Below are 15,159 nucleotides of genomic sequence, written 5' to 3'. Positions count from 1 at the left end.
GTTATCCAGCAAACATTAACAGAAGGGATTGTTTTATTTTAAATAAGGCTTTTCTCTTAATGACTGCTGGATACCTGACAAGGATGGAGCAAAGGCAGCGATTTTCTGAAGGTGAGATGCAAGAAGATTCCTTTTGGCTTTCCTTCTGAGGAAACTATTACGGGTGACAGTCACCTTCTTCCTCTCAAGCTCTTTGGTGACTTGGAATTTCTCTCTCTCTCACTTTAGTTTTTTTTTTTTCAAATTAAGAAAGAAATGCAGTGTGCTAAAGGCAAGGATGAATGTTACACTTGTATTTAAAGGTTAACCTTCTATTCCCCTCTTTTCTCAATGATTCATTTAGCCCAATCTCTGCAACAAGACATTGACACTGCTCTCCTGGAAGCAAGACAATGGGAAAGGGGTTCAGACACATGTCCCAGCAAAGAGCTTAGACATTGTGAGGTGTAGTCAGTGTGAAATGAGAAGGACTACCCTAGAACTAATCCTGGTCTGTGTTAGTGCTGCTGGAATTGTAACTCATGTGTCAGGAATGTGGAGAAAATTATGACAAATATTCACAACAGATTACGATTCATACAGATTAAGTTTTTCCTGTGTGAGAAACAATTCTAGAAAAACTGTGCATCAGAAAAACTTCCTGCCCTGTGCCAGCAAATCGATAATGCTTGTTTACCCCCTCTTTTTGTGCTTTGTGTTGCAAAAAGACACCTTAGTTATATGATTGTCATTAAAATGGTGGTACTGTTTTCTTCCAGCTTAGAAACAATATGAAAACCCTTAAATAAAAATCATCTGATTTAAAAAACGAATTTCTTGCTACTTCTAGGGTTTGTAGTAGCATCAAAGCACTAAGCAAGTAATGAAAAAGCTGTGAAAACAAGTTATCAACTGTATCTAGGAAGTTATTTATCCAATCTGAGGAAATAACAATTTTTATTGTTATCTGATTCACACATCAGACTTTCTGGGGTTGTTTCCCATGCCTTGGACATTTGTAAGGGCTGCCTGAAGCCAGCAGCAACCAAAGAATTTGGCTGGTTTTCCTTCACAGAGGTTCTTCCTTCTCTAAGTTCTTTTCATCATGTAGATTGCACTGGTTTTCAAGTCGGTGTCAGATACAATTCAGAGCAGTTCAGCTACGACTTGTGCAGATTTACAACACTCTTCAGGATTTTGCTGTGGCCTGAAAGTTTTGCTTTGTTTGCCTTTTTTTAAGACTTTGAAGTTAGTTTGTCACCTGACTGGTATTATCTTCAGGAAGATAGTGCCTATGTTGAATTTGAAATAAGTGAATGATGACTACTTTTGGATAGCAACATTTCCATCAAGTCATTCATTACAAAACCTACTTCACAATTATTTTAATCAGTATATTCTAGATGCCAGATATTTTAATGGCAAAACGTGGCATGAAAGCTCTGGGGAGGCAAAATCTACAGACTGCCTTTTCAACTTCCCCTGGGCTTTTCTGGCTTCTGACTTCTATTTCATGCTGGCTGTTGCCTTCCCCAGAAAAAGGGATCTGCAGTCATTAAGTCTGGGTGGTGGTGGGATTTGGTTCTGTTTGATCCCATTTACAAGCCCATCTCTGAGAGGAGTGGGGGTGCATACAAGTGGTGCCTTCTGCTTCCAGGCTTGCGGTTTCTCAGCCTGGTGCATCAACCCAGCAAGATACTGGCCTTAATGGTACATTTAGGACGTCAGCTGTGCACCAAGGGTGTCTTTTTTTTGGAGTGGGGATGGGAATGGTATGTCATAGCTGTGGATTTTTTTGATTGACTTTTTTTCCAAGCATATCTAGGAAGATGCAGTGAATGCAGTGACAAAAACAATATAATATTGAAGATTGCATTTTTCCAGAGTAAAGTGTTAAAGGACATGTTGCCAGGGAAAACATTTCATCAGCCAGAATTCCATCTTACCATGCTGAACAAGAAGCACTTGTTGCAGCACAAGGGAATGCTATGGTGCTATATATTCTTTGGGACAGGGAGGAATTTTGTTAAGAAAATGGAAAAAAATACTTTTTGACAGGTAACAGGGTGTGACAGGAACCTCATGAAGTTCAACAAGGGGATGTACACCTGGGAACTACCCCATGCACCAGTACATGCTGAGGGCTACCCACATGGAAAGCAGCTTGGCAGAAAAGGACCTAGGGATCACCAGGCTGAACATGACCAGCAGTGTGCCCTTGCAACAAAGTCTAGTGATGTCATGGACTGCATCAGACAAAACATTGACAGCCAGTTGAGGGAGGTGATCCTTTCACTCTGCTCAGCCTTGATGAGATCACACCTGGAGGGTTGGGTCCAGTTCTGGGCACCTCAGTACAAGAGAGGCATGAAACTAATGGAGAGAGTCCAGCCAAGGGCCACTGGGAAGATGAAGGGACTGGAACACCTCATGTACAAGGAGAGCTGGGACTATTCAGCCTGGAGAAGAGAAGGCTTGAAGGAGGATCTCATCAATGGATGTAAAATACTGGGAGGGAGGGTGTGAAGAAGACAGAGCCAGACTATTTTCAGAGTTACCCAGTGACAGAACAAGGGGAAATGGGCACAAACTGAAATACCAGAGTTTCCCTCTGAACATCAGGAAACACTTTCTTACTGTGAGGGTGACTGAGCTCCAACACAGGTTGCCCAGTGAGATTGTAGCCATCCTTGGGCATAATCAAAAGCCATCTGGGCACAGTCCTGTGCAGCTGGCTGTAGATGGATGTGTTTGCCAGGAGGAGGTTGGACCAGATGATCTCCAGAGGTCCCTTCCAGCCTCATTCTGTGATTCTGTGATGCTGTATGGAGTTCAACAGAATAGATTTTCTTTTGGTGGGGAGGTGATCAGGTCTGATTAAGTGGGGAAACACTGCATTTACAGGGGAAATGCAGTCTTAAGTTTTTAGAGGAGCTAGCTAAAACTTTTGAAAGCTTTCTTTAATGGTGCTATCATATATCACCTCCTAATTGAAGAAGCATATAGCAAACCAGTTTCTTAGGCTTTCTATCAACCTCTAGTACTTCAGAGAAGATGGTAAGTAATGAGAGAAACATGTACAGTCCTACAGTATCTTAGTTTGGATTTCCTGTTCTTTTGTGCTTGCTACTGTATTTTTGCTCCTGTCTGTGTATATATAAACCAACAGTAAGGTAAGACAGCAAATACATAATCTCTTTTCTTGTTCTTCATCTTACTGGTCTGTTTATCATGATTTTAATAATGTAGGAAAGGTAAGGATGAGTGCAGCAAAATCACATTTGCAAACTAAGTATCTTGGAGTATAAGACTGATAACCTTTAAGATCATGAGGTTTAAATAGAAATGTAATAATAAATGAATTTAATGGATTGGACTTCCGGCAAATATGAAACTATCTCATCCTGGCACTTAACTTCAAAATACATTTTTCTGCTCACTCAACCAGAGCACTTGCTCTGTGCTTTTCCACACTTATGCTTGTGACAGGCACCTACCTATCCCTGCACCCTGATTCCGCATTCTGTGACCTTTATTCTTTGTCTTTTTCCCATTGAGGATCAAGTGGCAGCTGTTAATAAAAACAGCATAAGACACATGAGATAAGAGAATCCTAACTGTATGTGTAAAATGATGGATTCTGGATTAGCCATGACTACTGGCTAACTTGCAGTTCTGGTAGATTTGTGAAAATGTGACACAAATTAAACTGGTAGATAGCTGGGTGCAAAGAAACAGGAGTTTGTAAAGAAGCTGTGACACTTTGCAGAAGGATCTGGTGGTTGCTGAAAACTCGCAGAACTTCAAAAGCCGACCTAATTCATGGATGAAAAATCCACCAAAAGTTATTAATCAAAAAAATACCACCTGTACCTCCAAAATGTGGTGCAAATTGCTGCAGGGTGGGAGTATTATAGCGACAGTGTTGCTGTAGAATTTCCCTGGGTTTATATTCTTCAGCAGGCACCTGCCATGATCCACTCCCACGTGCCAGCCACTGAGCTCAGTGGGCTCTTGATCTGACAGGATACACCCTAAGTTCTTTGTTCTTCCGTGTTGGTCACTGTCATTCTGTTCATGTTTGTACTATATTTGCTTTCTGCTAAGTGTATAGGACCAAGTCTCCATCCCTTTCAAAGAGGCTCAAGTGGCCTGTCCTTGTATAGGTATTTCACTTACAGCTGTGGTGAAGTCAGCATTGACCTGGAAAGCCTGGGCAAGTTTCCTCATCATTTGTTTGCAGGGGAAAAGTAACGTATTAAAATTTAAGAAAAAAAAAAAAGGAAGACATCACACAATTACCTAAAGATTTACAGTGTAAGAGTTGTAGTCTGTGTGAATAAATTTGTGATGACTTAGTACAAGAATTGTGCTTTGTGATCACAATGTGGAGGCAACCAGGCTCAAATATTTTTAAAAATACAAATACCTGAATGCTTTGGAATGTAGTCACTATACAGTTCTTTCACAAACAAGGAGAGCACCAGCATTTCCCCCTCTCTCACTCACCAAACCAGAAAAACTTGATTTTAAACTGCACATCTGTTTCAGACTTGTCTCTTAAAAATGGCACTTCTTCTAACTGATCAACATTTATGCAGTGGTAGCAGCTGTGATAAAGCTGAGTTAGATTGTGTAAGAACAACTGTGGTTTAGCTTTTCCCAGAGAGAGCATAGTTAGGGAAGACAACTTGCTGGTAAAGTATCCCTGAACATGAAGGCTGTTGCTCCCACTTCTCTGGCATTTACCAGAGTGATCAGTTATGTACTGCATGCAGACTCATGGGCATGTAATTTTTATGTTCAAATAATTTAGATAGTTTAGTGTATTTTCTGTGTTCAATTAGGGAAAGAATAAAGATGGTTCTGATGAAAGACCTTTAGGGAGTAGATGCTATTTCACTTAACTTACTTAAAAGAATTACTGTCAGCACCTGCTGAATGCCTTTTTACTCTCCTCTCATGAATAAAAATCCAGATCTTGAGAGCTAGAGATCCAAGATGTGCTATTTCTGCTGAACTGGGAATTACACAAATGGCAAAGTATGTTACACTATTTTGTTTCACTTTCTTGTTTTACTATTTTTTTCTGTTCCTCATGTATCTTCTAGCAATATTTGTTCTCTGAAGGCAACTCTGATGTAGCTTGTAAAGCAGATAATTCACAAACGTGGCTTATATGGGCCATTTTAATTATGATAGAGAAAAAATATGTATTAACAGAAAGTATTTGGAAAATGTTTACAAAAAGTGACTAAATGTTGTGACGTATCAAAGTGGGCAGCTTGAAGGTTGCAGAATTTTTCAAGAGGTTTTCAATAATTCTTGCAAGAGTTAGCCCACCACAACTATCTTAAATTGGCACTCTGTAACAACTGTTGAGGTTTAGCAGTGGTGCTCCCCAATTCAGAGCCTCCACCAAGACCCTCACAAACCACATTCCAATCGCTCACTCCACCCTTCCCCTTCCTTTTCCTGCTCCTGTGGGATGAAGTTGAGAATTGGAGGCATGAAAGTTGAAGGTCATGGGTTGATAATTACAAAAGTATACAAAAGAGAGAGTGATTCAAATGCAGAAATGCTCACCCCAGACCCTGAGACAATAAAAAGTGGCAGAAAATGCCTCCACATTTTTCGACGGGAAGTCACGCCCTTGTTCTCAGGAGCCAGAGAGTCCCTTTCCCCCACCCCCAGCAATGACATCAGGTGGTATAGAATAAGCTCCAGGTCCTGGCCAAAAGTAGGACAACAACTAAGTTCAAACACTTGCCCTTGTATTTCTTGTAGTAACACTGTGTGTAGTACCCAGAGAGAGTGAGCTTTCACAGTGCTCTTGTGTAGCATAAGGAGTTTTCCTTAGTGTGAATTTGGAACTGTTACATTATTCATGAATTACAGAGCCACGAAGAAGTTATGCTGAGGACTAATTAGGATCTCTGTTTCCGTCTTAGTCAACTCTGCATCACAGGAGAGAAAACTTTAGATAAATTGAACTGATTAATAGTCCAAGCTTCAATGTGTGCTCAAATCAAACACGTGCTAGCCAGCTGCGATGGACCATTTGGAACAGGGACTGCTTCTTTCATTTTTAAGTGATCCTTTCAGACATCAGGCTTCAGGATGGCAGGCTTTTGGCTTCTGTGTGCCAGATTGGAAGGAACTTCCAGGCAGGGATCTCTTCCTCTCAGTGATACGTGGCAGTGGTGTTAGATACTGGGAACCCTGAGAGAAAAGAAGGTAACTGCACCTTGAAGGTGACTTATTTTCCAGCCAACTTTTACCTTTCCTGCTTGTCTCAGGCTATTCATCTGAATAGCAACATCTGAACCCTTACTTTATTAGGCTTATTTGCATAAATATATTAAGTGTTGTTCTGGAGAAATACTGCATTTGTACTAATAAAATGAAGGACATGCCATCCAAAATGAATAGCATAGGGATAGGTAAAAGGAAACAAGTGTAAAATGAGTGGCTCTTTTAACATGTCAGGTATGACTGGTTAGGCACAGGGATGTCAAGTGGCAGATACAGAACAATATGGTTTGCAAAAGCAGGGTAGATACTGCTTTGCTGTCACTTTGATGTGATGGTCCATTCCTAAAGCCCCCCTGTGGAACAGTTAGAACCACAAATAACTAGTTTTGAGGATGTGGATTTGAAATTTTGTCTGTTACACACATCGAAGACATTTCTGGGGAGCATTGAGCTTTCAAAAAAACAAACATAACTTCACATTTCAGTTTGCAATTTTGCTTTGTTATGATAATCTGCTTTTCTTGCCTTTCCTGTTAAAATTTTGTCTTTTGCCTTAAAGGTTTGTTCTACTTCTCTTTTTAATGAACTTAATGGGGGGAAAGCTCTGCCCTGGTACAAGAATCCAGAGAATACACAGGAAAGTTGTGTGCCATTTTAAAGGGAACAGGGCATGTTACCTTACATAATCAGAGGCCTCGTTACTTTATATTCAAGAAGAAATGTGTTCTAAGCACCTATTATTAGCCTTTCTTCAACCATGTTTCCAACTTCAAATAAATTCTAGGAACTCAGTTTCTTACAGGAAGGTTTTCTTTAAGGATTTTGGAGGAAATGAGTTCTTTAGTGTAAATGCTATTTCATATAATAAACTTTACAATGCCAGTGAATAGATAGTTAAACAACAGAATAAATCTCCTCAGTTTTATGAATGCACTTAGAGCCTGCCTACTTTCTCTGAAGTACAACGTTCCAGGGCAGATTCTGAAATCCATCTTGCTCAGGTCCCCTCTAGACAAAATACTAATTGAAGTTAATGAGAGCATGACTCAAAGGAAAACTTAAAATCTGGGAATTGTAATGCATGCCCTTTAAAACATTAAACAAGAGGAGTTTCATACAGGAAAGATAGGAACTTTTCAAAAACATCTGTATCCCACTTTCAGAATTGATTTTTGATACTTGAGAACTTGAGTCTCACAAAAAAGAAATTAAACATAGCTCATGGAACATCCTACTGACAATAGGAGGATGAATTATGGAGTTTAGTCTCCCAACTTACTTTAGAAGCTGTAGAAATGTTTTGTTTAGCCTGTCCTGAAGAAATGAAATTGTTTGAGTTTGCCACTTCAATATGTAACAAACAAAAAATGTGGCTAAAAATGCTCTGTAACTTTCTCTGCTCTTGAGCATGTCGGTGAGATCTCAGTAGTTTTAAGTTAAAGGTGCAAGGCTGAAGGAAAATTTGAGTTTGTATGAAGCAATTGACTTGCAATTTTGGGGCCCATTATTCCAAATGACTGGTCTTTTGAAATTCTGACTTCCAAATCTTTAAAAAATAAGGAACAAAATTATATTTGCTACTTCTACCTCAAGAGTCAGAAAATTCTAGGAATGGCAACACAAATTTATTTATTTCGTTTTGGTTGAAAATGAAAGTAGTGTACAATATACCTGCAGTTCTAGATTAAAAATATATTTAAATTCTATCAAGATACATGAATGTCTCAGAATGAATTGTACCAGAAAGGCTTAACTAATTTTAATTATATTGTCTAAAGTGGTTGCTGCAAAGAGGTTCTCCCCCCCCCCCCCAGGTTTCAGTGTATTTCAGAACTTTCTGAAGTAAATTTAAAAGCAGAATTTTAGATGGCTTTCGAACTTGGAGATCTTCCACTATTACAAGAAACGAGTGTCAGAAAAAGTTTCTCTCTCTCTGATAAGGATTATTTTTTCTTCTTCTTTCCCACTTCCCATTTCCTGTCAAGTCGGAAGTGTCTTGGATCCCCAACAAACACTACTCTGGGATTTACGGGCTGATGAAGCTGGTTCTGACTAAGACTCTGCCTTCCAATCTTGAGCGAGTCATTGTCCTCGACACAGACATCACATTTGCCACTGACATTGCTGAGCTATGGGCCGTCTTTCACAAGTTCAAAGGTATTTTAATGATTTTTCTTTACTGTTCTTGTTTGGGGTGGGGAGAGGGAGAATATTAAAGCAAACAATACAGTGTGGGTGAAATGGCTATCTGAGGTTTGTTAAATGTTTTCACTCTTTTAGTTTTTGGTGTTTGAATATAATTGTTCTCTTTGTGAGGTCTTTTCTCAGTGATGCTCTGTATAGAATGATTGACAACACTGATTATCTGTGTAGTTGATTTTATTGATCTGATTATTTGCAACAGGTGAAAGCTTGACAATACAGTTGATGATAAAGAATTATAAGCATGCTGTATTGATGTACCATTCCAGTAGCTCTTGAATTCTATACTTGGAAGAACTTGGGGCTTAGTACTTTTTTATTAATAAAAAATAATTATTATATAGTATAACTTTTCCATGTTACCTCTGAAAGTGAATGAAGTTAGGATCATTCTTGAACCAGGGAGAAGGGTGAAGGGAGCAGTTACACATGTGAATAGAAATGAATTGCCGCTTGCTCCTCTTAATGAGTTGATAAAGGTTTTTCAGTTCTAAGTATCCACATAGAATGGTTTTTTCTACCTATCCCCATTTCCCACAGGTCCTTGAAAATGTACATCATAGTTTATCCAAGAAAGGAGACTTTCAGAGGAACTCTCTAAGGAGATGATCACAAAGAAGTTCCCTACTACCCTGTCACAAACCAGAACACTTTCCTAGCTAGCACACTGCTAAAACCATATAATTCTCCCGGGTTCCAGTGTTGCCAGCTGTTCAGAGTCGGAGACAGACCCTATTGTTTTCCTCTTGCTCTCAGAATATGTACTGCAGTGCTGGTAAGCACAGAGACATTCCAACGTCCTGATTGGAAGCTTTACAACCCTGTAAAATTGTAACCTTGGTTCATTTCATCTGCTCACCCAATATCATCTCAAGCAAAGTCAGCATAAGGAAATGGGGGTATTTATTTACAGAAGCTAAAATACACCACTCCATTAGGAGGGCAACAGAAAAGAGTGCACATTTACTGTACTTATTCCCTGCTGAAATCCACAAGGCCTCTTGGCCTTTCCCAGTACCCAGATGGGGGACAGGATCTATTATCTTCAGCTCTACAGTCAAGGACTGGGTTCTAGTGCTTACTTCTTCCTGCATTTGTTTCCTTTCCCTTCTGGGGATACACAGATGTCCTTTCAGCAAGCCAGAAGCAATCACCTTTTTACTTAACCAAGTTAGTCACAGTCTTTCTTCATTAAGGAATATAAAATTTTTCCTTGTCTTCAGTCACTGTTCAGACCTCTTGCGAAGCCTTTCCCTCCACTGAACCTTGAGTTTCATATGAACATAGACCTTGACAACAATAATTAACACAAATGTGTGCATAAGGAGTAATGCTGCGCTATTGTACTGTCTCACTGTGTACTGCTGTTCCATAATAGTGATATTTTACTGAATATGGAGTATTAGTATGACATAACAGGTAAAGAACTGTGTATGAACTGAACTTGGACATAGAGTACTGCATGGTCAAAGAGAGCAAATTCTGAATTGAGACATTGAGGGGGATCATCTCCTTGGTTATGTTTTCTGCCGTAATTTCAATGAAGATCCCTCGCTTTTTTACTGGGGGAATGAAACCAAGCATAAAGACTGCTTGTAAGGAGAGAAACATGAAGCAGAGACAGATGTAAGATTGAAAGAACAGATAGAAAATATGGAAACATGGAGAAGAATAATTGATGGAAATAAAAAAGTGTGTTTAAGTCAGTCTCCATAGAGCTAGGCAAGAACGATCACTTGATTAGAGCTGTGAAAAGCTCTAACTTACACATGGAGACAGAATTCCTGGGCTGCTGCTAGCACTCAAAACATACATAGCACAACTCCTAAAGGTATGATTTTGTAAGTTTTCTGGTGTGTCTTTTAATTTCAGCCAACCACTTGATTCTCCACATTTTTTTAATTCTGGCAATAAATTGGTCAGTGTCTACATCTGCTCATCTACCAGGCAGTCAAGCACAAAGAAAGAATCGATAGGACAGTCCCATAACCCCAAGTGTTAAGCTAGGGTGGGAGAGGGCTTTGGATCCTAAATGTTGGGGAGGAGAGAGAAATTAAAGTGTCCAAGCACAAGCTTTTCTCCAGCTTGTGTCATAGGCTGCAGTTCCAAAGACGACCTCAATGACAGTGACAATAGTGTTGAGTGTCTATGGGTAAGAATCAGATGGAAAGCCAAGACAGATACCATGGTGGGAGTCTGTTTTAGACCACCCAACCAGGATGAAGAGCCAGAAGAAATAGTCTATAAGCAGCTGGGAGAAATCTCATAATCACTAGCCCTTATTCTTATGGAGGACTTGAACTTACCAGATGTCTGCTGGCAATACAACACAAAGAATAGGAAACAGTCTGGGAAGTCCCTGGAAGATAATTTTCTGACTCAGCTGGGGAGGGAGGCAACTGGGGGGGGTAGGCGGGGGGGGGGGGGTTGTGCACCTCTGACTCAATCAGCAGTCCTGACTAACCAGGGAGGTCCCAGTGGAGTGGAGTTTGACAAATGTGATGCTCATCTACAAGAAGGGCCCGAAGAAGGATCCAGGGAATTACAGACCTGTCAGCCTGACTTTGGTGCTAGAGGTCTTGGAGCAGGTCACCATGAGTGCCATCATGTGGCACATGCGGGACAACCAGAGGATCAGGCCCTGTCAGCATGGGTTTGTCAAAGGCAGGTCTTGCTTGACCAACCTGATTTCCTTCTATGACACAGCGACTTCCTCAGTGGATGAAAGAATGGCTGTGGATGTTGTCTACTTAAACTTTTGTATAAAGTCTTTGACACTGTCTCTCACAGCAATCTCTTGGAGAAACTGGCTGCTCATGGCTTGGACACGTACACTGTTCTCTGGGTAAAAAACTGGCTGGTGGTGAGTGGAGCTAAATACATATGATAGCCAGTGACTAGTGGTGTCTCCTAGGGCTCAGTATTGGGGCCAGTTTGGTTTAATACCTTTATCAATGATCTGGACAGGGGGATCAATGCATGCTCAGTCAGGTTGCAGATGACACCAAGCTGAGTGGGAATGTTGATCTCCTGAAGGATCTGGACAGGCTGTATCAATGGGCCAAGACAAGTTCCCTGAGTTTCAACAAGGCAAAGTGCTGGGTCCTGAACTTGGGTCATAACAACCCAGTGCTACAGGCTTGGGGCGAGTGGTTGGAGAACTGCCCAGTGGAAAACGTCCTGGAAGTGCTGACTGACAGCAGCTGAACATGAGCTAGTAGTGTGCCCAGGTGGGCAAGAAGGCCAGTGGCATCCTGACTTGTGTCAGATGGTGGCCAGCAGGACTAGGTAAGTGACTCTCCCACAATAGTCGGCACTGGTGAAGCCACACCCCCAAGTACTTCGTTCAGTTCTGGGCCCTTCTCTACAAGAAAGATACTGAGGTGCTGGAGTGAGTCCACAAAAGGGCAAGAAAGCTGATGCAGGATGTGGAGAACAAGTCTTACAAGAAGCAGCTGAGGAATCTGGGGTTGTTTATCTTGGAGAAAAGGAGGCTCATGGTGGGGCCTTACCACTCTCTACAACTACCTGAGAAGAGGCTGTAGCCAAGTGGGGGTAGGTCTCTTCTCCCAAGTAACAAACAATAGGACAAGAGTGGTCTCAGCTTGCACCACGGGAGGTTTAGATTTGATATTAGGAAAAATTTCTTCATGGAAAGGGTTGTTAAGCATCGGAAGAGGCTGCCAGGAAGTGATGGGGTCACCATCCCTGGGAGTATTTAAAAGCTGTGTAGATACGCACTTAGGTTTAGTGGTGTACTCGGTAGTGTTAGTTTAACAGTTGGACGTAAAGGTCTTTTTCAATCTCAATGATGGTATCATTCTATGATTCAGTGGGAATGGAAGGAAGGACAAGTAAGTTGGAGAGATACTGATACACTTTTACTGCTTTGTAAGAGTTTGGTTTAAATTATGTGGTGATTCTCAATTTTTCCCAAGTGTCTTTTTATTTCTCCTTCCAACATTACAAAAGATTCAAAGATTGTCTCATGTCATTAGCCCCAAATATTTCTCTAAAGGATGTTTTCCTAAACTAATGTTTTAATCTGTTCTTTGTTTCTCTCTCAGAAGTCCCAGGTAAGTTTATGAAAATTTCTTTGGGGCAATCTAGTATACTTGTTGAAATATTGCACACACAGAAGAGTAATAAAACTCCTATGAAAGGAAAGGCTACTCTTCAAAGGAACCTGACCCTGTGCCCAACCCCACCTTGGAGGGCTGCTCTAGGCCCACTGGGTCTCCTTCTAGAAATGTTCAAACACCCAGTTGATGGCTAGAAGCTGCCATTACAAACCTGCTTTCACCAGGATGCTTTTTGAGCAAATAGAAGAATTTTTCACATTAGTGCAGGAAAGGCAAGAGCTTCCATCTGTGGGTTGCTGCAGGATAACTGAGGAGGTAGTCCAGCACAGCCTTTTCCTAATTGCAGACATAGAGAGAGAGAAGGTCTTAGAGTCTCTGATTCTTTCTGCGCTCAGGAAGACTTTTCTTCCAAACAAAAATTGTAACAAAGGGAGACCAGTAGCTCAGATTCTTTTCTTCTAGGACACCATGCTTGGAAGAAACATTCAGGTCTGTCTTGCAATTTAACCAGGTCCAATGTGCGGTGTAGAAAGACCTACAATATGTTTAAATAGTACCTGCAATACCCAGAATCCTTGTTCTGCAAAGGTTCTTCTTCCAGTTGTCTTAAGAGTTGATGACAAGATCACACCCTTACATAGTAACTTAGTATTTTAGGTAGTAAAGGTACTACTACATTTGTAAATGGAAAAAAGGAAGTAGGATTTCTTTGTAAATTATTTCTCCTCTGCCCTTTTCTGATAAGCTCTTTGCATATGTCCTTACAAAAAATGATCCAACTGTTCTGTAGCTGAATGCAGAATTTGAAATTCTCTTCTTTGAAGTGGCAACCCTGGGCTTTGGGAGAAATTTACACCTCTCTTTGGTAGCCTGAAACGATGTCTCAAGCAATATAACATTTAACAATTTTTCTTAGTCAATGGGGATTGGATAATTATTATTCCTTTTATATGCAAGCTGCAATATCTATGCATAAATATGTCTTTGGGAACCAGTAACTTAAATTTCAAGTCATATCCAGCTTTTCAGCTGGGATTTGGGCATTTCTGCTTTAGCCTCATTCTCTCTTGCCCTATAGATAGGTAATCTGTTTCTCTATAACTGATATATAGCTCCAAAATACTGACTTCAAAGGTTGAGTGTGCAGCCAGTCTGGTGAAATAACCTGTCATGCACGTTTTCTCTGACTTAGTTGACACTGATTATGTTTCTATTCATCTTTCACTGGATTTTGACAGTTCTAAACTTGAGAAACCACGTAGCCTGAGGGCAAAAAAGTGGGACTGTAGATCATAGTGCATTCTTGGATGAAGTGCTGCAAAGGGTTTCAGACAGCAAGGGTTAGTGTAACCAATATACTTTTATTGCAGAAATTGTGCAAATTCTTCTGAGAAAACAATGAGTCCAAAGCTATATTCTGTACCATGATCTTAAAATTCTTTTAAAGGCCACATCTGCTAATTGTTTTATTAGTCTTGCTAACCCAAACTCTTGGTACTGAAATGTGGATTCTTGTTTACAGACTTCTGAATTTTAATTTAACTTTATGTTAAATATGGATTTTCAAGATTATTCATTGCAGATGGTATTGTGCATTTATTTGGGACCTGACTATAACAGTCGTCATAATTATTTGTGTTACAGGTTGCAGTTTCAGTCAGGATCAGAGTCTCTTTGTGCTGGGTGCTGTACATATAAATAGCAAGGGGCTGTCTTTGTGCTTTATCTAGAGTCAGGTGACAATTCTTGTGTCTGCCTCATTCCTTTAGGCCATTGCTATGAATGAGTCACAGCTGAGACTCACAAATGAGACCTGAGTAATCCCTGTGGAGATCAATGTTGAGGAGCTCTGTGTTAAATTGAAGACTACATCAAAGGGCATTATGGTTTTTCTAAGTACATGTCAGAACTCAGAGGCTGTACTGAACAGTGATGTCTTACTACTGGTACATGCTAGTCTCACAATCCAGCTAGATGATACGATGAATATTTCAAGTACTTTTAAACAATACAGACTGCATAGTATGTAACTAGTGCATTTCAAGTAACTCTACTTTTATCCTAAGTCATCCAGAGAATTTAAACTACAATTATTGTTCATTGGGGCAGGTAAGTCTTCTCTGGAAAGCTGATGAAGGTAATAAGGAAGAGTCACTTACCTCCATTAGTAGAGCATGCAAGAAGGAAAACTGGCAAGCTTGACAGGAAGACTGAGATTCACAGATTTATACTTTGCATGAATAAAAACATGGTATAGGAGCTGTTAGCTTTGTGTCAGGAGCTAAAACAATGATAAAAATCCATACTGACATCATAGATACCAGAAAAGGTCAGCAGAGATTTTGATGCAGGATCAAGTGCCCACAGCTGAAGAGGGACTGGCACATAGTCAATCCTAAACTTAAAATTTGCAAATAGTATGTGGGTGCTTTGGCATATTGTTCTGCAGAATGCCTGAGGTAACAATCTAGGGTTGTACTACTTTTGCAGCTTTGTCAGGAAAAATAGCAAACAAAACAAAACAAACAAAAAAAAAAAGGAAAAATACAACCTTCACAAAATTAAGCGTCTTGTTTGGGGGGTTTAGTAATTATATTCCTACAAGAACTATTACGCATAAGGTTGTAATGTCAGATGCATG

At 40.2% G+C, this 15,159-nt stretch overlaps 1 protein-coding gene across 2 annotated transcripts in view; it reads left to right on the top strand.

The window, feature by feature from the left end:
• LARGE1 (LARGE xylosyl- and glucuronyltransferase 1) overlaps positions 1–15,159 on the top strand; it is a 216,455-nt gene that overhangs the window by 82,394 nt on the left and 118,902 nt on the right. For both annotated transcript variants that reach the window (XR_011697439.1, XM_071551666.1), the window contains exon 5: positions 8,220–8,391. Coding sequence is in view for 1 of the 2 variants with exons in the window: in XM_071551666.1 (XP_071407767.1) it covers positions 8,220–8,391 (172 nt within the window). In the remaining variant the exon portion in view is untranslated. The remainder of the gene's footprint in view (positions 1–8,219; positions 8,392–15,159) is intronic.

This window comes from Pithys albifrons, chromosome 3, assembly GCF_047495875.1.
Source record: "Pithys albifrons albifrons isolate INPA30051 chromosome 3, PitAlb_v1, whole genome shotgun sequence".
Classification (NCBI taxonomy): domain Eukaryota; kingdom Metazoa; phylum Chordata; class Aves; order Passeriformes; family Thamnophilidae; genus Pithys; species Pithys albifrons.
The sequence above is the reverse complement of the archived record's forward strand: the minus strand, read 5'-3'. Positions and strand labels throughout refer to the sequence as shown.